Here is a 20,708-nt window from a genome sequence, read left to right as displayed (position 1 = left end):
TGAAGCTGTTATATGAAATATGTACTGTTTGTAATGGCATCTGATCTTGATATTTCACAGGCTTTAATTCTGTGTTTTAAATAGGCTGCTGGAGTAATTTGATTTTAGAGAAAAATCTGTCATCTGGAAAGGCAAAACTGCTTGAATGGTTCCTTCTAATTAACTTTAAAACATGGTGTTTGCCATAATACTCTTACGAAACGAATATGATCCTGCAGTGTGATCTGTGTGGTGGCATGGTCGTTGAGTAGCTCCATGGAAACCATGTCAACTAATTGCATGTAACTTTCTCTACCAGCCTAAGTGTTTTTAGGGTTGTGCCTGATACTTTTCAAATGTGTAGTTTTATGCGTTGTTTAAATTCATATTTAGGTGAAGCATCTCTTAGTAATTCTGCCATACACAAGTTTTGAGATTATGCCCTTTGTTAGGAGTTAAACATCTGGCTTTAAACATAATAATGTGATACACCACTTTAGCAGCCCGTTAAAACACTTGTAAAGTGCACAAATAAGAGAGAGCATAGTCTAGAATGAAGAGGTTGTTGATGGAGTTATTTGAAAAGTCAGGGACTGAGAAGTAATTTTAAATGAAATTGAGCTAAGAAAGTTAAGTAAACATAGAATGCGCTAGTAATTTCTGATCTTATGATTATGTGGTGGTGCAAAATTTGAGGCCAGTGTCTGGTGGATGTTAATCAGTGAGAGCAGCTGAAATTGATGAAATAGCTGTGACTTGCATGAACTGATGGTCACCATTTAGCAAGCTGCTGCCATGATGAAATTGTGCATTGATATAGTTACAGGTTAGAAAATATGAAATTAAGATGGATTGAATAAACTCAACTCTATCTTCTTTGTTCATGCATTAATATATATATATATTTCTTTTTTAAGATAATGATGGCATACATCATGTTTATGTGTAACCTTTGGGCTTGAATTTGCTGGTGTGTTTTATTTGTGTACTTCCATTGATTTCAGTTCGCTAGTTTTGCGAGTCAAGGTTATGAAATGAGTATCTCTGGGACCTTGATCCAGGCTGGGATTGTCCGGTGCTCTGAATTGTAGGGATCATTACAGTGTTCAGTTTTGTTATGCTGAGATAAATAAGGAAGTTGTGTTGTTTTCCAGAGTCTATTGGTTCCTCTGTAAGTTTATCCTGAATTTCTTTGACCTCAGATGTGCAGCAATGGACCTCTTCACTTTACTTTTAATAATTACTGATTGAGCATCACTTCCATGGTTTCCTTTCCCTTTGTTGCTATTGTAAGCTCATCACTTTCTGAGGAAGCAGTAACAATTCTGTTAGTAGATGAGAGCTTCAGCAGCCTCCTGCAACGTCATTACAGTCCTTATGTCTCTTACAAGCAAAATACAGATTTGTAGAAACTGGTGCTTGAACTTGATATACTGTTTAAAGGAGGAAAGAAAGGACTTGTGAAGACAGACAGGTCACCATGACAATAAAGGCCTGTGCTTCTTTCATTAGTTACAGTCTGTTTCTATTAGAAGTTCAATGTTTGTAACTAGATTTTCAAAGCAAGTAGTATACTGGAGCTAAATGACTTTAAAAATAACGTTGTCTTCTGATCTTTCAAGTGTTCTTTTTCTGAGATTATAGAGGTCATAGACTATTGAGAACAACTGTTTTCTGGTGAGGGAGATCTGTGGAGGATGCTTTCAGAGGAGATTGGATTAGAGTAGATTCTTGCTACTTTCAGTAACAGCTGTGACATCTTGTTGTTTGATAGTGCCGTAAGCTGGAAGAAGATTAACAGTCAAAGCATAAAGGACTTTTTTGTCCTCTTGATAAAAGAAAGCTTCCTTCTATCTTCTCCTAAAAGTCTACTTTCTATAGTTAAAAACCAAAACCCCACTGTTTCTGTAGATTTTTTTTTCTTTAAATGGAAGCTTTTTCAGTTATAGTGATGGTCTGAAGTATTAAGGCGCTGACAGAGGCTTGGACATTGTCATTGATGCACAGTGTTGTTGGCAGAGCTGGGATTAGAATTCAGGCGTTCAAGTCTTGCATGCTGGTGCTCAGTCTGTTTGGCATATTTTTACCTCATGGTTACAGAGTAAATAATTCTAGACAGGATTTCATTTAGATGCCTAGATACCATGTCCAAGGCAAAGCAGTTTTTTTGGGAGTGTGTGTTGTGTGGGTTTGGTTTTTTTTTTTGATGCAAAGCCAGGGAAACAAGCCAGGCAGCCTCTTACCCTTTCCTGGAGTATGAGGCTTTTGGTGCCCTGGGTTACCTGTTGTAGCTGGGTTCGTTAAGAATTGTGTAAGGTCTTGTGCCTGTACCAAGACCTATAAATCTATACCGTGTTCTTTTGTGTTAAGAAACAACTTTGAGCTTTACCCTTGTGTCCTATTTTTAATTGCTTGCTTAGTTTGACAGCTGATTCTTTTCGTTCTTTTCATGTACCAGCAGTCAGTTGTGCTCCCCTAGGAGCACTTGGGAAGAATTTTTGGGTTTTGTGCCAGGACGATTCATATTCAGACTAGAATGACTATTTATGAAAGCTGCCTGGCCAGAGACGATTTATTATAGTAGAAACAAGTTGAATTAATAGATGGCAGCAATAATAGGATAGAGATTGCTTGTTTATGAACAGAGTATTTCAGTGAGCAAACACCAGCTGTGCATGACTAAGGATGGCACACATCCAGTTGGGAGGCTGTGGGCTTGTGCTCTCACTGAGTCAAGCTCCCAAGTTGCATTTCCTTTGACTCTCCTTTTCTTTCCAGGAAGACTTACGTTTTTCACTATAGGATGAAATGGATTTTCTGATGTGGATGGCAGAGGAGCAAGAAGTAAAACCATATGGAGCACATTAGCATGTAAGCATAAGCAAGTGGCTTCTGCCTGCAGTCGTGGAGGCACATGATTAAAGGCGTCAGTTTTCACTGTTCCAGCCACACTTGGTGTCAGGGGATTACTGCGTCAAGCAGACCAGGACCGAAACTGGAAATACATCACTGGTGGTTTTATCTTAGGGAGTGGCCTTTGCTTTCCCAAGCAATGCCATGGGTTGCTGCACAATGTAGCGTTTCAGCAAGAAGCCTGCCCGTGTTTCAGGCGGGCAGGAGGTGGGTGAGGGGCCATGTGCCACGTCATGCCTGTGGGTGAGGGCGGCTGGCGCGGTGACAAGGCCAGTGAGGGCAGCGTGGCAGGCCAGAGGGCACCGTGCTGAGAGAGATATGTTTTTTTAAAAACAGAAAACCCATGTGGGCATCTTGCCTGTTACACGTGTACGTGAGTCGGATTTCTCACAAATACGCAGCAAGTTATAGCATAGAAGTTATGTAGTTATGAGCAGAGTCTTCATGTGAACTCACTGGTGTGATAATAAAAGTAGTTTTAATTATTTTAAAAATATGTGTTTAATCAAACAACACACATTAATTGTACTCAAAATACACCTGGCCTATTTTCTTTACTTTCCAACTTTTTTCAAATATTTGGCCGCTGTAATTAAACTATTTGTCTACAGGATATTATTTGACTTCTGCATTAATAGAGGACTTTACAATGTATATACATTTCTTTCTGGTAAGGAGAAAATTCCGTGTAGGGGAAACAAACAAATCTAGAAGAATTTAGACAATAATGGGCTCCTTCACTGCATCGTTATAGCATGAAGGCAAGTTTTGACCTGTTTTATACTCCTTCTCTGCAGCTTTTGTAATTATTAGGGTTTGATTTCTAGGCATCTTTACCTTTGTTGCTTAGAGAATCAGAAGACTTTAATTAGTATAGACAAGATGTTTGTGCTTGTTTCTTAGTGCTAAAAAGCGTCAATAAAGCTGGAGATGCTAGTTAAAATTGGTTGGGGTTATCTTGCAATGTCAGCTCAGCTTCTAGATCAGCTGAGAAAATGAGAGAATAAAGCATTAAAAATCTTACTGTTCTTCAAGTGAAAATGAGTGAAACTAAAAATATTTTTAAACATAGGTCACTTATTTTATTTTAATCAAATGATTATATAGTTACTTTAAGAAAAAAGCGGAAGTTTTTATTTTATGAAAGTATTGCATGTAGAGTAATTACCTGCATCCTGAGTCTTCAAGTCATTGAAAGCCTAGTGTAGATGTCGGAGAGACTGATGTGAAAGGTAGAGCATGTTTATAATTATTTGGCATGCTGTGAGAGTGAGGCGGCTTGTAGAGATATAGTAATGTTTGGGATTCTGTCTTGGATTTTGGTGATTTATTTTTAAAATAACTGTATTGATTTTTTTTTTTCAATAGGGTACATAATGTGCAAGGAGGCCAAACAAGGTTGAATTACTGGTATGTGATTATTTAGAAATCTAACTAGAAACTGCTGCAGACTGTTGTGGAAAAAATGAAGGAAAAGGGTTTTTAAACCAGTAGAAGAGTGAGTGTTTAAAACAAGTCTGCATTTCTAGGATAAAGAGTGAGAAAACTGCAGTGGTACTTTTTTGGCTTTAATCTAGTGTGCAGCTAGGCACTTAAATAGTGTGCAGCTGAAAGAGTTAAAGAACTAGGGATTGAAAGATGGCTATTCCATGTGTCAGTGTGTTAAACAGGGAATCCAGAGCCTATCCTGATTTTAAGTTCCCTTTTGTCCCACGTGTTGCTGCTTGTGGTTTGGGATTAGCTCTAACCCTATAATGATATTAAAAGGGTAAATTGAGAGTCCTGGTGGTGGATTAAGAGCACCAGCTTTAAAAATAAATGGCACCTTCACTTAGCAAAGCTAGAATTTCTGCCTTTGGAATGGGCTGCAGCTGCTGAATGTCAGGAGTGCTTCTACTGCAGGGAATCCTTCACCATATAGAGCAACGACAGCTCATTAACCTGTGCCTCTGTCCCTCCCAGGCTGAACACCAGGGAATGCTGGTGGTCTGCAGAGTTTACTTCAAAGTAACATGTCATCTGCTAACGTCCAGTGGGGATATATATGCCCTACCAGGTATGGGAAAAGTCTCAGAAAAGATGAGCAAGAATGAAATTAATGCTGTCAAAGAGTCTCTAGATATTTAGCAGTAATGTAGACTATGTTGATCAACAGCTATTTATAGCAGCTTTTGGTAAACTGATTCTTTTTTTTTTTTATTTCTCTATGTTGTCATCAAGTCTTATCATGCTTGCTCCTCAATAAAGCATTTGGCAACTCGGAAGACATCAATGAATATCATCAAATTCTCCACTGACACAGAATTATGTGTGTAAGGATCCTCTGATAGATCAATGGAACTGGTTGTATTTGGTTGAACAATTTGTTACTGGAAAATGTAATTGATTTCATAGTTAACATTACAATACATACCGTAGTTAACTGAAACACAAAAAAGGGAACCTACATAAAGAAAGTGTATCAGAGACTAAACAACTCTTAAGTGTCTGCTAAAATAGTTAACAGGAGGAAAGATACAGATAACTGTCATTAGCATGGACTTCTATCAGCTCTGCAAGGACCATGTATAGTGAAACTCCCCTGCCTAAGAACAAACATGATAACAGTTGAATAATTTTGAATCTGCATAGGGAAAAGCAAAGGAGGCAAAATTTACTGGTTTTTTACAAGACCTCTCTCTGCCAGTATGTAGAGAGACTGTGTCTAACATGGCCTTTAACAATTTTAATGTTTTCCCCCAAAAGGATTTATTACAGCTAGGTTCAGAGCTTGAAAATCATTAATTCAGAATACAGCTATCTTGCAAATCTCTGTCACTTACAAGGCAGTGCCCAAGTTCAAAGGCTAAACTGATCTTCAATTACATTGAGGATCTTGCCAGAGAGGTTAAAGGAAAGGATCTTTTTAGTGAGGTTATCTATGCCTGTAATTTGTATGCTGCACAAAATGAAGCCATAGGATTCTTATTTTTCAGGGATATGTGCAAGAATATCTTCTTTATCTATTGATTTAGCATTTGGTTTTCTTGTACAGAATCTATACCTGGTGACTGTGAAAAAATGTTTTAATTTCTTAATGTAGGTGAGAGAAGCTTTTAAATCGGAATGAAAACTTTACAGTATTTGTAATGGGGCAAGAGATTCAGTGATTATATAGATGTACCCTATGCTGAATATTTGTCAGAAATATTTGGAGAGGTATAATTGGGCAAATTGATATCTTGTTGAGAAGATTAATGGTAGTGAAGTAAAAAGGATGATGTAGTCAGTGATGGAAAAGCAGAAGATGAAGAGGAGTTACAGTTCTTTACTACAGTCCTTTATCCTGTAATTTTTTTTATCATCTTGAGATCACTAATGGTTGGATGAGACCATGAGAGCTAGCACCAGCACTGCAGAAAAAGCAAATCCTAGCAGGAGTTAGCTATGCTAGAGAGCATTTAACTGGAGGAGGGGGGGCATGGGACACCGTAAAAGCATTCGTAAGAAGGTAAATGTGAACATCTGTAAGCGTTAAGTATACTTTTTGCTGACTAGACCGAGAGAGTACTTATGTGTTTTCATGTGTTGACAATATATTTATTTCTGATTTTGTGTTCTCTGCCTGATGGAATTTTGGCAAGGATCTTACTCAGCATGAAGAGGTTGATAATTCTGCATGTGTTGGTTTAGTAAATTTTTTCGAAGTAGCTTTCAGTGACATGGAAGTACATCATTAAATCGTATGGAAATGGTTACACTGCAATATCTTGAGAGTTTGAGCTATTCAGAACTTGCAGTAAGGCAAAAAAGAAAACATACAGGTCTCTAGAAAGTTTCCATGTGTAGTAAACTTGAAGATTGATTCAAGCTTTCTTCCACAGCTGGCCAGGTGGAAGGAAAAGGGCAAATGTTAACTTGTGAACAGCTGGTTTGAGCTTGGTTATTGCTATGCCAGCTGGAGCGATGGGATGCTCTTTGTTTAATAGCCCTGCATAGAAATAATTTTATAAGGACAAAATGCAGCCATAAGAAGATGGTGCAGTTGTGTTACCTGAATCCTTTTCCAGCAGTGCCGAGGGTGGCTGTCACGGTGGTGTGTGTGCTGTGCTCTGAGAAACACTTAGAAGCAGGGGGATTTCTTTGACATGCTTGGGTGTGCTTTGAGTGCTGCATTTCTGTCTGTAACCCTAGTATTACTTAAGAAAAAAAAATGATTCAGCATCGCTATGAGGTATATATAGACATATGAAAATAATGTCAGAGGACATTAGAGGAATCTTGGAGCTTTTTTTTAAGTTGCCTTCTTGATTCTGCTTGTTTTCACCTGTAATCTGTTCCTTCTGCCCAGATGTTCTTTCTCACCTTGTCTGATATAATGCATGTTTTTTAGGATTTGTTTTAATACAGCAGTACTTTGAAAGAGGTGCTGATTTTTTGAGGTGTGGGTTATACGAGTGAAAACACGATTTATTAAAATTTAATTGAATTTTTTTAGTATTGCAACTCATGCATCTGGATTAACAGTTTCATGTGGTAGCATGCAGGTGTGTGCAAATTACTATGTCTCTTGGGGATTTAAAACATTGTAAATGTTTGAAGAGATGATCTGGACTGTGCTGTGCCTGTCTGAAAAGATCCCTTGGTAGCTGCCATAATGCTTTTCCAAGATAATTAAACCTTGAGTAAAGGGTTAGTATTCTAGGGTTGCTTACGTATTGCAAGTGCAGGGGTGGTTGGGAGAAACAAAACCCAAAACCTTAGCTTAGTGGGCCAGTGCTTTCAGTATAGGCTGCTACTTTAAAGGCAGTATGAACTCTTTTTATCTAGCATGTTGAACAGCTTGGTGAAGGGAAAAAAACCCCTACCTTAGGCTATCTTTAGTAAGGTTCTGCCAATGATGTAAAGATTTTCCAAAAGAGCTTTCTCCTATAATCCTGTAGAAAGCACCATGCTTACAGGAACACTTGTGGTTTCATTGATATGAGTTGTAGAAACTGAAGAATCTGTTAATTATTTTTCTGTTTGAAGACAATCACTTTATTGAGCCATATTCATGAACAAAAGCAGTGCATCTTGGAAGCAGGCATCTTTTTCACTTTTGATGAAGTGTGTAAATTTTTTTGGAGACGCTGTTAAGTTTATTGTTTTAGCTTGAAACACAGATCAGCTTTTTTTTGAATAGTAGCTGAATTTGCAGAGTACTCCTAGGTCATTGAGGGATATTTTTCTCTAGTGTGCATGTATTTATTCTTCATTTCAGGAAATAAGGTACACTTGTAGATACATTCCTGCTGACTCCTAGGAATAAGAGCCCTGTGGTAGTGAAGATCTGACTATGCCCAGGAGGTCATGAAGTCAATCTAATTAATTTAGATCATGGTAAATCTTCAGTCCCTTTAGGCTGAAAACTAAACTGTAGTGAGTTGTAAGATTATTGTAGTTAGTCAGTCAGTGAATAGTCAAGATCCTTGTTGGGGTGGGGGGGAAGCCTCAAAAAGTTGAGGGAACGGATGCCAGTCAGATTTAGAACACTAAGTTTTTCTGCAAATATTTACTTTCATTTGAGAAGGAATTAGGTAGCACAGACTTTAGATGATGTTTTGATGGGTTCAATTAGCTGCTGACACAGATAAAGGGACTGAGTCATGAATCTTTCTAATCTGTTAAAATATGCGTTTTGTACAAGAACAAAGAAGCTCTAATACTGTTGTTGATGTCTTTGAAATTTAACATAAAATGGGTCTTTTCAACCTTTTTGAAATTGCAGCTTTCATACAGTAGGCAAAAAGTAGAATAAATTGTCAGAGTAACTCCTGAACTTTTTTGTAATAGTTTTCACAAGATGTCATAATGAAAGAAATGTTAAAAATCTATTAAATAATCCATGTAATTACATATGCTTTACTCTGTTTAATAAAAAAGTATGTTGAATAACTGATGCCAAATTGGGTTGATTTTTATAGTAAAAACTTATTTTTCAAAGTACATAGTAGGTCCTGTTTGGTAATGCGTTTTTTACTTCTCAGTTGTAAAATTTAAGATGCATTTGGCTTGTGTTATGTAAATTTCACACTTGAAACTGTGCATCTGTTAAGGGTGTCTTCAGGGTTCCATATCAACAGCTTAAAAATAGAGAAGACAAAAAAAGAAAAGCTATGCCCACAGGAAAACCCCCAAACTTTAGTTTTTGCAGGTGTTGTAGTAAAAAGGGTGAATTTTGCTTCTCAGCTGTCTAGGCTTCTATCAGTTAGTTTCTTTATCTTAACTGAAATTTGATTTATTTGTAAGTAGTGGCCTGAATACTTAGGTTTTTAATCCAGGTGCATTTCTGTTTTTAAACAACAAACAAACCGATTGTGGTGTGACAGAATATCCTTAATGTTTAGAAATCCTGTTCAAGGTTAGAGATGCTGTATACTTGCATTAAAAGCCTTGTTATCCTCTTCTACTAACCAGAAACTTGAGAGTTGTCACTGAGTCTTTATCTTTCTCTCCATCTTTCCCATCAAAACTGTGATAACAAAATGGCTTAATATACGATACCAAATGACAAAACCGTCATCCAAAAACTGAAGCACACATTTTGAATCACGAACAGCGAAAGTGATTTGGCATTATTGGAAAAGCTCCCATTGCTGCCTTAACCTTTCAAACAAGCCCTTAAACATACTGGCTTGCAAGTTTTTGCAAGATGTTGAATACAGTTATCTTTTTCTATTAGAGAATCTTGCTGTTCAGCACTTTAAAGGGCTTGTTCTTTACTACTTAATTTGCATGACTTGGTAATTGGTAGTGTGTCTTGCCATCTGTAGGAAAAATAGTTTAATTTCCACAAAATATGTATGTATGTCTATAAAAAAGCATATAGAAATGAATCTTGTAAGTCTAGACTACATGGTTGAAATAATTTTTATTTAAAGTTTATTGCTTAATATGCCATATGTAGTTGACTAAACCCATTTTTTAGCTTCCTTTGTGTGAATGCATTTGATTAAAATGTTATGCCTGCTCAACTGGCTTCAGATACTTGCATTTCAGTATTTTCAAGATGTCTGCAGAAGTTTGCTCTGGCCATGCTTTTCATGTTCCTGGTAGTCACTAGTATAATTCAAATTGCAGTAATTTGAAAACATGTACAAACATCGCTTATTTTTTTACAGTAAAATTTTATACTTTAAGTAAGTTAAAATACTATTTCTGCATAAATGTACATGGAGTAGAGAGAACATTGCTTATAATGTTTTTTCGTATAAAGTCGGTGGTATACATTGAGTAAGAAAGTGTGCAAGTGAGGATTTTGTTTATTGAGAATCTAGATTTTTTGAAGATGTCTGGCTCAACTTGTAGAGATGTTATGTTTCATGCTTAAATTGCAGTTTAGAGAGAAAGGAAATAGTGATAACTTGCATCTAAATTCAAGATCACATTTTTATTTCTATGGGCAGTTTTGAAATATTGCTTAACTCATAATTCGTAAAGGAAGACAGATTTTTGACAAATGCGGTTTTTTTGTTATTCCTACACAGACAAAAGAAGTTGGTTTACTTGATGCAGACATATATGGACCTTCAATTCCAAAGATGATGAACTTAAAAGGAAACCCAGAATTAACACCAAGTAAGTGGAAGTGACTTTTCTTGCTGTCATCTTTGTATAGGGATGAGCATGGACCCCTCATTGGTGCTTCCTTGGTGTGGCACAGAGAGGGCGCAAACAGAAGATGAAAATTTAGTGTATTTTTTTATTTTTAGTAATGAGGTGGCTTTCAAAGTTACAACTGGGAGCATATTCAGGGTCATCTCTTTTTTTTTTTTTTTCTGTGTGTGTATTGGTCTACAGACTTTGGGAGTTTTATAGATTATTACTAGAGGCACTTGAAAGGGTAGCTAGAAGGTTATTGTCAGTTGTTTTAAACTGGGTATGCAGGTTCCCACTATAGAAATCCTCTGAACTGAAAACCAGAAAACACTGGTCGGGGTGGGGGAGGGGGGGAAGACTAATCTAGGAAACAAGAGAAGGACCATTACAGTAGCTTGTATAAAATGTCATTGAAATGATTGGTTTTGATCTCTTTCTTCAGCCAAGCACACCAGGTCACTTGGTTAATTTTTATTTGAAGTTGTGTGTTCAGGAGTGCAGTGGTGATGACTTTACTACCAGAAAGTAAAGACAGTAGACAAACCTCCTAATTTGCCTCATGCTGAGAAGGATTCTGATCTGGGGAAAAGTAAATTCAGGTGAGAGTCTGGAGAGAAATGAGGAGGACCTAAAGTAGAAAGGTTGCATCCCATCTGCTTACCTTTCAGAAATTTAACTTCCACCCAGGCCAACCAAGGGTGAAACTGAAGAATGACTTTATCCTGATACCTTGTTCATGTGATGCTTGAGCATAAGGGAGCGTGCTTTTTTTGGGGTCCATAGGGACATGGAGGCAGTAGGATTTGTTTAATGCTTTGTTTTGCCCATCTTGTGATAAAGTGCATCTAACTATAAAAATTAAAAACATATTAACTACAGACAAAAACATTCCCACACTATAACACCTGGCCTACACACTAAAAAGTACTAGGATCCTACTGAAGAAAGTACAAACTGGCAGTACTTGTTGACAGAGAGTGATCGAGGATGCGTACTAGTTCAAATAGGACAGAAAAGGGCTTCAGGGAAATAATTGGCTATAAATACCCATTGATGTTTGTGGGCAGTAGTTGCTAGATAAAAGGGAATTTAAATATTCCTTCCACTTCCTTTTAATGCCATGATCTTTGTTTATCACAGAATAGTTTGGGTTGGAAGGGACCTTTAAAGGCCATCTAGTCCAACTCTCCTGCAGTGAGCAGGGACATCTTTAGCTAGATCAGGTTGCTCAGAGCCCCATCCGACCTGACTACAAATGTTTCCAGGGATGGGGCTTCTACCACATCTCTGGGCAGCCTGTTCCAGTGTTTCACCACCCTCATTGTAAAAAAAATTCCTTCCTTCTATCTAGTCTAAATCTACCCTCTTTTAGTTTAAAACCGTTACCCCCTGTACTATTGTAACAGGCTCTGCTAGAAAGTTTGTCCCCATCTTTCTTATAAGCCCCCTTTAAGTACTGAAAGGTGGCAATGAGGTCTCCTTGGAGCCTTCTCCAGGCTGAACCAGCCCAACTCTCAGCCCGTCCTCATAGAAGATCTCCTCTGCTGTTGTTGTACAATGCGAATTTGTAACTGGCCTTAGTTTGTGCCATGTGTATGGGTGTTGTGGTGGTGGTTCTATACATTCTCACTTAGTATAAAGTGTGCAGAATGAAACAGTACAAATATCTTTAAAGGGTCATTGTTGAGACTGCAACAGTAGCCTCTGAAAAATTAATAAGTGGCAAACTTAGTATTTCTTATATAATTAAAATTCTGTCTCCTTATGCTTCTACCCTGTACTCTGGACAAAGTAATGCATTTCCACGTACAGATGCACTGCATGTGCTTATACAAGCAGCTGTCAAATTGAGTATTTTCTACATTTAAGTACCTGGCTTGAAAGTACAGACTTTGTTTAGATTGATTTCTAAGAGAGAAGGAAAGTACTTGGTTTTATTTGTTGTGTTTCTGTTTTATTTTTTGAAGACAAAGGCTAATTCTGTTGTGTAATAAAATAGGTAACTGAACCTTCTCATGTATCACCAGTAGAGTTTGACTTCCTGATACAAATGGAAGTATTCTTGCATTCTGTTGTACACTGAACCCTGTTGAGAGTGTATGTGTCACACAGGTTGTGTTTTGCCCTAACAGTTTTTTTTCTCACTGTCTGAAAATATTGATTAGATAGCTTTGAACTTCTTGTAAGTTATATTTTATCAATCCATACCAAATTTAAATCCATGTCATGACCCACAAATAAGAAATGAGTTGCCCAGTCTGTTTTGCATGGTCGTACAAATTAGCTTGCTAGGAATGCAAGAACTTAAGAGTATATTCAGTCAAGTATTAGGGTAATTTTGTTTGTACATAAGTTTCAGTGACTGTACATATTTTGGGTATACAGCTGAGAATTCACTATAAGCTTTTGTCTTAACATGTTTCGAGTGTTGTTAAAAATACAGAAATTCAATGTAATAGAAAAAAAAATGGAGAATTTCCTTGAATTGAAATTGCTGCTGTTGACTTGTAAGCACTAACATTTTGATTGCTAAAATGTTTTCTGTCTGCTTCTGTTTGAAATGTACAAGCAAATATTATCAGGATTTAAGAACATACTGTATTTTTTAAATGACAGAAAGTGAATTTGTGTATTTCAAAAGCTTGGCACATTACACAGGTCTACTGAGAAACTCATGTAATAATTCAGTATGAATGATAACAGGATAGAATTTGTATTCCAGGAATTCTGTTCATTTCCCTGTGTACTTTTAACTCTTGAATTCATGAAGCTGTAGAGTAACAATGCAAGTGCCGGCAAAATAGCTGACATTAAGATGATTTCATTGTGAAAATTGGAATTTGAAGGGTGTAGGAAGCCTTAATTGCGAACTTCAAGGATTCCTTCAGTGAGTGATGGATAGGATAAGCTTGCAAGGAAGTGATCCATCATAGGTGTATGTATAGTGTGTATGTATAGGTGTATATATATGTGTATAGATACAAAAATACGTATGACCCTTGTATTTTGGTGTGCTGAGATTTACTGTTATTTTTCAATTTCTTACTACATTTTCAGGAATGAAACAAACTCTGAACAAATACTGTTTTGTACCGTAGTTGAGCAAACCCAGACAGATGTGTGTTAGAGATGTGCAGTAATAATCTATACATAACAATAAGTCAATTAAAACCATTTTAAAATAGCATAGCAATCAAAATTATGTTTAAAGTGTATTGCTGTCTTCAGCGTGAGGCCTGGATTTGGAAACGAATCTGTAGAGTAATCCTGGGAGGTTCTGAGCACTCTTGCACTCTTTGATTTCTATTTATTTTCTCGCATGTAGAAGTTGAAAAGGGATTAGAGATGCCTGGTACCATACAGAATAAATCTGTGCAGCAATTACAGAATAGAAATTATTATAGTTATGCTATAATTTAAGTTTTCAAAATTAATTAGGAGATCTTAGTGAGGAGAGAGTCTGTATGAATGGAAGATACTCCATTAATTTAATTTTGCAAACTGTAGTACATTGGAAAGTCTGCTAACGTTTAATAGAGTGTCATTCAAAATACTTTAGATAAATGGTCAGGGAACTATGGTTAATAAGTTCACAGCTGAATTTAATTAGCTAATGGAGGATTATCTAACTATGGAATAAATATTAATATCAGCTACAATATATACATGGGACAATGCTGGTAATATAAGTAAGAAAAGCATTACTTCTATTCTTTCCTGTCTTGGTTTGAAAGACAGGTGTCTGTGGAGGAAGGCAGGAGCCTCCCTTGAAATGGAAAGTGCAACCCCCTTCCCTCCAAATTATTATAATTTTGAAATTAACGGGCCTTCAGGCAAAGATATGGGGAATAGGAATAACAGTTCTTTACTAATATATATATATATATAACACAAGGCAGGGAAAACAAACAACCCCCTGGTTTACACTGACAGAGTCAGGAATACAACCTGACACCCTGTTAGGGTGGCAGTAGCAGTCCGATAAGATGCTGGCTGCAGTCCTCCTGAAGCGATGGATGTAGTTCTGTTGAAGCAGCGATCAGGTAAAAGAGTCTGGTCTTCCTCCGAAGGTCCAGTGGTAGGTAGGTAGCTCTTGTCCTCTGGAACTCCAGTGGGGGGGGGAAACTCCTCTGGGAATCCAGTGGAAGAAGGCTGCTAGGGTGTTCGAAATCTTAGTTTTTATTTAGCACGGACTGCTTGGCTCCTTCCCCCCGGGCGGAGCGTCTCACAATGGGATGGGGAGTCGTGAGGCAGTTCCTTGATGGGCCATTAACAGGAGATGGCCCAGGAGCGAGTTACCGATGGGTCAGGCGATAAGGCATTGTTGTGCCCAGTAACAGGAGATAGTCCAGAGGGGGGAGGCAGGGAGCACCGCCCCACCTGGGCTCAACAGCTCCTGAAGATGGTAATAGAATACTTTTTTTTCTCTTTTGGCACATTTTACACTGTAATCTAGGACATTTCCCCAAATAATTTCCTTAAAAGCCCTTTTCTGGCTTAGCGAACTGCACAATTTCATATTTTTTCCTTTTTTTAAAGCTGCTATTTAAACTAGTTGGCAGAGAGTAAAAGCTATTATATTGGCAAAAAGATACTGCCATTTTGCCAGATAAATACGACTTCTTCACTTAATTTAAATGATTATGGAGGATTTGTTGAGCTTATTTTCTTTATGAGACTTGAGTGCTCTCAATATTTCAAAGCTTTGTTGCCATTTCATGATGTTCTCTCTTTTTTTATATTTCTTAATAAAATAGTATATTCAAAAGATCAGTAGTGGGCATCTGTTTGCAAAATTTGGAATAAGAAGTAATTTCTGAGAGAAAGCCAGCAGTAGTTGTGTCTGGCCCCATTGAATCTAATAACATTGCAGGAGCTGTAGAAATTAAATTACTCATAAAATTTTAAAGTCAGAAATGGACACTTGCATTTTTTCACTGGGACACATTTACATGTCGGCTACTCTTTAAACTGTGATAGCAGAGTCTCATAACGAAGTGATAATTTAAAATAGAATCTGTTGTGACTGTTGAAAGATGTCTTCTGGAAGTAGCTTATCAAGGGATTGTGGTGCATCCACATCCATTTGAGGGTTATAAATAGAAAATTTGGAGTGGACTAGTTAAATAAAGAAAATGTTACATAGGTAGAGTAATTATTGAGGTAACCCTGAAGAAGTTCCTTGATCTTACGTAGGGGTTTAGTTTTAAAGATCTAGCTTGTGTTTTCAAAGAAAGATGTCTTTGTCATGCCTTACCAGTGGAACTGCATCATGTTTAACTTAAATAAAAGCTAAATTTGGTTCTTTTGAGAAAGTCATATTTGCTACTGCTATGACCTCTTGATTTGTGAACAAGTGATTTTTAGATTTTGGAAGAAGTCTAAATTGAAATCCTGTGTTTTCTTTTTGCTGATGTCTTATCCCAGTTTATCTGGATGGCTGAAATAGAGTAGTCCCATGTGTCTTACATGTGACAGTAATTTAGAAAGGTGTAATTAGTTGTGGTTTATATTTTGGAGATGTCTTTCATATGTGACGAGGTAGTTGAAAATGAGAAGAATAATGAAGTGTTGTTAAATATTTTATTCTGGGCCTTGACTATTGCCCTCAAGCCTGTAACAATTAACTTCAGCCTGGATTAATTCAGCTGTTGTTGAGTTCACTTGTGGAAAAAATTGATGACCTTTACCTTGGAAGGGAAAGGAGGTGGAGGTGTCCTGGTTTCAGCTGGGCCAGAGTTAATTTTCTTCCTAGTAGCTGGTACAGTGCTGTGTTTGAGATTTAGCGTGAGAACACTGCTGATAGCACACTGATGTTTTAGTTGTCGCAAAGTAGTGTTTCCCCTGCTCTGCCGGCAAGGAGGTGCACAAGAAGCTGGGAGGGAGCATGGCCAGGACAGCTGACCTGAACTAGCCACAGGATATTCCATACCATAGGACGTCATGCCCATTACATAAACTGGGGGCAGTTGGCCGGAGGGGGTGAATTGCTGCTCAGGAGGTGGTGAGCAATTGCATTGTGCATCGCTTGTCTTTTCTTGGGTTTTATTTTTGTCTCTTTTTGCTATAATAATAATAATACTTTATTTGAGTTATTAAACTGTTCTTATCTCAACCCATGATTTTTACTTTTTTACGATTCACCTCCCCATCCCACTGGGAGCGGGGAGGAGTGAGCAAGCGGCCATGTGGTGCTCCGTTGCTGGCTGGGTTTGAACCGTGACAGGAGGATACACAACTTTGCAAGGAATTATTTATAGACATGCAGTTATTAGCTGCTGTTTAAAAAAAACCTCTAGATAGTTAATTTATTAAAATTTTATTCTTCCTTATACATAAATTCATACCTCCAATTGCAAAAAAAGTAAGGCAAAAAAGTGTAAAATGAGAAATTTAGTTTAGTAATTAAAGCCTCTTACTGAGAGTGGTCTTGGATAAATGACAAATCAAATTTTACTAAATGTTATTGCAAGATAAATTACTGGAAAACTATAACCTGAAAAAATACATTTAGAGTACTTCAAAGTGGAAGTATATTACTCGTCATGTTGTTAATCCTGCAGTGCAGTAATTTTAAGTGTTTTGATATGGATTATGGCTAGCAAATATTCATTATATTATAAAGTTTACTCCTAGAGATACAAATGGTTTGTCTGGTTCAACTTTTATACAAATTGGAGTTAAATTGCAAAATGGTTTTGTTATAGTAACTTGATAGATACACATCTCATTTGTACACACATAAACAAAAGAAACGATTCACTTTTTGTTTGTACACTGAACACATTTACCTTTTTTGCCTGTTTCAGTGGAATAAATGTTTCCATCCCTCTCTTCTGCTAGAAGTAAAATTAAAGAACTGTAACTGAAGAACTGAATTTTCTCAATATTTCTACCTTGCAATTTCACTTTCAAGTGTTTTTCTCTGTGGGTTTCCTGCTGTTTTTTCCCATCTTTCCTTTTCCTTCTGTTACAGTACTTACAGCACAAGGGAGTGGCTTTTAAGAAGAAAGAAATGAAGCAGGATTCACCAAAAATAGAAAAAATAGACTTTAATCCTTTCGCTATAGTGACCAGAGGCTAAAAGTGACAGTAAGAGTTTAAAAGCTAGCATCTCTTTCCTTTGCTGTAGTTGATGGTTATAATCTTATAAAGTACATAGAACTTCACTTTACAAGTGGTGAAATTAGAATAAAATCACGGAAGGATGTATAAGGGTATTCATGTGAAATGCAAAAGGGAATATTTAATATACACAAATACATTTTTTAAAGTGGAGAATCAACAAGTTAACGGTAGTTTTCATCTGTCATCAGTGTCCAAGTGTATTTTTTTTTCTTTTTAAATTACATGTAATCCTTTGAACAACTTCTTCTTCCATGTCTTTTCACCTGCATTTGATTTTGGGTCTTGATTACAATGTTGAACCTAAAAAGGCTGGATCAACTCAGATGTATTGAGTTCTGTGGTTTTGCTTTGAAAGTAATGAAAGTCCCTAGTTAACTGGAATGTTTTTTTGAAGTTAGATCGTGAATTGAAGGTAATGCGTAGGGAATGTCTGCCCCTCGGGTTCCTGCTTCTCCTTGTTCTGCTTTACTGTTGTCTGTCACACTGTTATGTGACTGACCTGGTCAGTTGTCCTCCCACAGAAGCCAGTCAGTGCCTCAGATAACATGAGCCTTCCCAGAGGTTTTGTGTGTCAGGACAGAAGCCTTGAACTGAACATTGTATTAGCCTATTTCGTTCCTCGTGGGTATAGCGAACTAAAAGAACCCACACAAATTAGTCTAATAAAGCTTTTGATCCACTATAAATAAACTTTTGGCTCCATGGGGATCTGAGGGCTTTTCAAAATGTGGGTTGTTTTAGTGATTCTAAGGAAGATGCTTTTGAAGGTAATGGCAAGATATTTAAAACTAGTCATGTGGTACTATTCTAAACCTAACAAGTCAGTAATGATTTAAAATGTAACGAAGACTAAATCACTGTGCTGTTTACTTGTGCCAGACTTGCTTTTGAAGTATAGTCTGCCGGTGAGCAACTAGTTCTTTTGCTTTTAGGTAGAACTGATGAAGTCATACCTGCGAAACAGTTCTGTTAATGAAAAAGCTTTTACAGAGCTTTGTTTCCTCTGTAGTCTATCAGGAGGAAAAAAGTGGAAAACCTACTCAGGTAATGGGATTTGTAGACTGATTAAATAGGGGAAGCAAATCTTTTGGAAAAAGTCCTATTTCTTTATGCATTTGTTTCTTCAGGTTGAAGAGTGAGCATTGAATAGTGCTCTTTGAGTCTCATTACTAGTTTGGTTTAAGTATTTGTGGTGTCTTCATTAGATAAAATGAATAAAGATTAAATAGATAAAACTGTTAGTGCAAGGTATAATGGGAAATCACAGCCTCCCTTGTGTGGAGCTCTTCAAGCTGAAAATACAAATTGCAGTATTTCTGGGGCAATCCTGCAAATAAACTTAAAACACATTGTGCAATCAAGCTTGAAGTCTCAATTAGTCTGTCACTTGCTGTAGAATATTCTGGGCTTCTGGCATAAGCAGTTAAAACACTGATTTAAAATTTGTGAGACTTTTGGTGACAGCATCCTTTCAACTCTGACATAGGTTAGTGACTCTGTTTGATTGCAGGATATCCTGGGGCCCTGTTGATATTTGTCCCCCTCCCCTCCACCGTGTTTCTTTTCCCTATACTGCACTATAGGTGGAATTTACTTGCTTTTGCTTAGGAAACTAGTACTGCTTTAAACATGCTGGAGTATGGTGTCTGGCATTTAGCTGCCCCTTCAGAAAGTATGACTGTCTCCTCTGCCCTCTGTCAAATCTACTAGCCCTGTATGAATCTCAGCTCCCGAAGGCATCTGGAGTGGCAGGAGACATCTATCTATACACAAGTACAACCTTTTTGTTACTCTTCCTGTCCTGTGTCCCATTCCTTCTTTCCGCCTGTCCTTCCTTCTTTTCCCCTGCTGTTGTTGGAAACCCCATGTAGTCTGAAGCCTTTGTGTCCCTGACTGGAATGTGGATCCTCCTGTTCAAGAATGTTGATCTTGGGAGGTGACTTTCAGAATAAACAGCAAATAAGTTCCTAATACTACTGCATAGCAACAGCCGTATGAGAATTACTGTTTACTGTGGTTAAGCTGGAGTCCTAACTTAGATTGTGATAGAGTATTCTGTGGTCACTGCAGCATGAAATTGTACACAATTAAAAACCAGCTGATGTAAAAATTTTTGAGATTTTTCAAATGATTGTGTTGAAAATCTGTTTCAGCTTGTCTGTATGTATGGCACATTGAGTTTATTTCAGATGATAGTAGAATCACAATGATTTGGGTTGGAAGGGACCTTAAAGATCACCTAGTTCCAACCCGCTGCCATGGGCCGGGACACCCTCCACTAGACCAAGTTGCTCAGAGCCCCATCCAGCCTGGCCTTGAATACTGCCAGGGAGGGGGCAGCCACAGCTTCTCTGGGCAACCTGTTCAGTGCCTCACCACCCTCACAGTCAATCCCCTGTTCTAGGTACCTTGTACAAATATGCTTTCCCTTTCAGTGAGCTGTATGTTCCTTATTCACTCAAACCAAATTACAGATGATGAATGCTATTACTGTTCTGATTTACCATCATTTCACCTCCATTTTTTACTAACATTAGGTGGAGAAACAGGCTCCAGCTATACAGAATAATGTAATTATTTGGAATCCTGTGTTTCAGAAGGGGTTGGCGTGCCAATATAATTTGGATCACAATGTAAGAGGAGGAGTATTTCAAAACCTTTATACTGGAGAAGATTCTGAACAACTTGATTTAATTTTGAAGACAGACCTGCTTTGAGTTGGGATTTGGTCTAGACAACCCGCAGGAGTCCCTTTGAACCCTTATTTTTTCTGAGATTCTATAGGCATATTTTGTCATTCTAAATGCACCTCTAGTCCTCAGAATAATCTAACAACTCTCTATTTCCTTTCCACTGCGCATCAGTGCTTCCCAGTGGGATGCCTTATTCTCTGCAACAGAGATGATCAAGCATGTCTTTCTGGATTCATATAAAAGATTATGCATCCATTTGAACTTAAATTTTGGACTCTGGTGACAATTAGATAATGTCTAACCTGTACAAGATTTTTCTTTATGGTCTTTGGCTAGCAGTAGCAGAAATTTGAGTGGTGTTGCTAAAGATTTCAT

The 20,708-nt window shown here is 37.5% G+C and overlaps 1 protein-coding gene across 1 annotated transcript in view; it reads left to right on the top strand.

The window, feature by feature from the left end:
* The window catches only part of NUBPL (NUBP iron-sulfur cluster assembly factor, mitochondrial), an 88,450-nt gene that overhangs the window by 7,526 nt on the left and 60,216 nt on the right, over window positions 1–20,708 (top strand). The window contains exon 4 of the mRNA XM_086462430.1: window positions 10,401–10,491. Within this exon, the coding sequence (XP_086318556.1) occupies window positions 10,401–10,491 (91 nt within the window). The remainder of the gene's footprint in view (window positions 1–10,400; window positions 10,492–20,708) is intronic.

The sequence above is a fragment of the Leptosomus discolor genome, chromosome 3 (assembly GCF_034619465.1).
Source record: "Leptosomus discolor isolate bLepDis1 chromosome 3, bLepDis1.hap2, whole genome shotgun sequence".
In the NCBI taxonomy this organism is placed as follows: Eukaryota; Metazoa; Chordata; class Aves; order Leptosomiformes; family Leptosomidae; genus Leptosomus; species Leptosomus discolor.
This window is presented reverse-complemented; position numbering and strand designations above follow the sequence as displayed.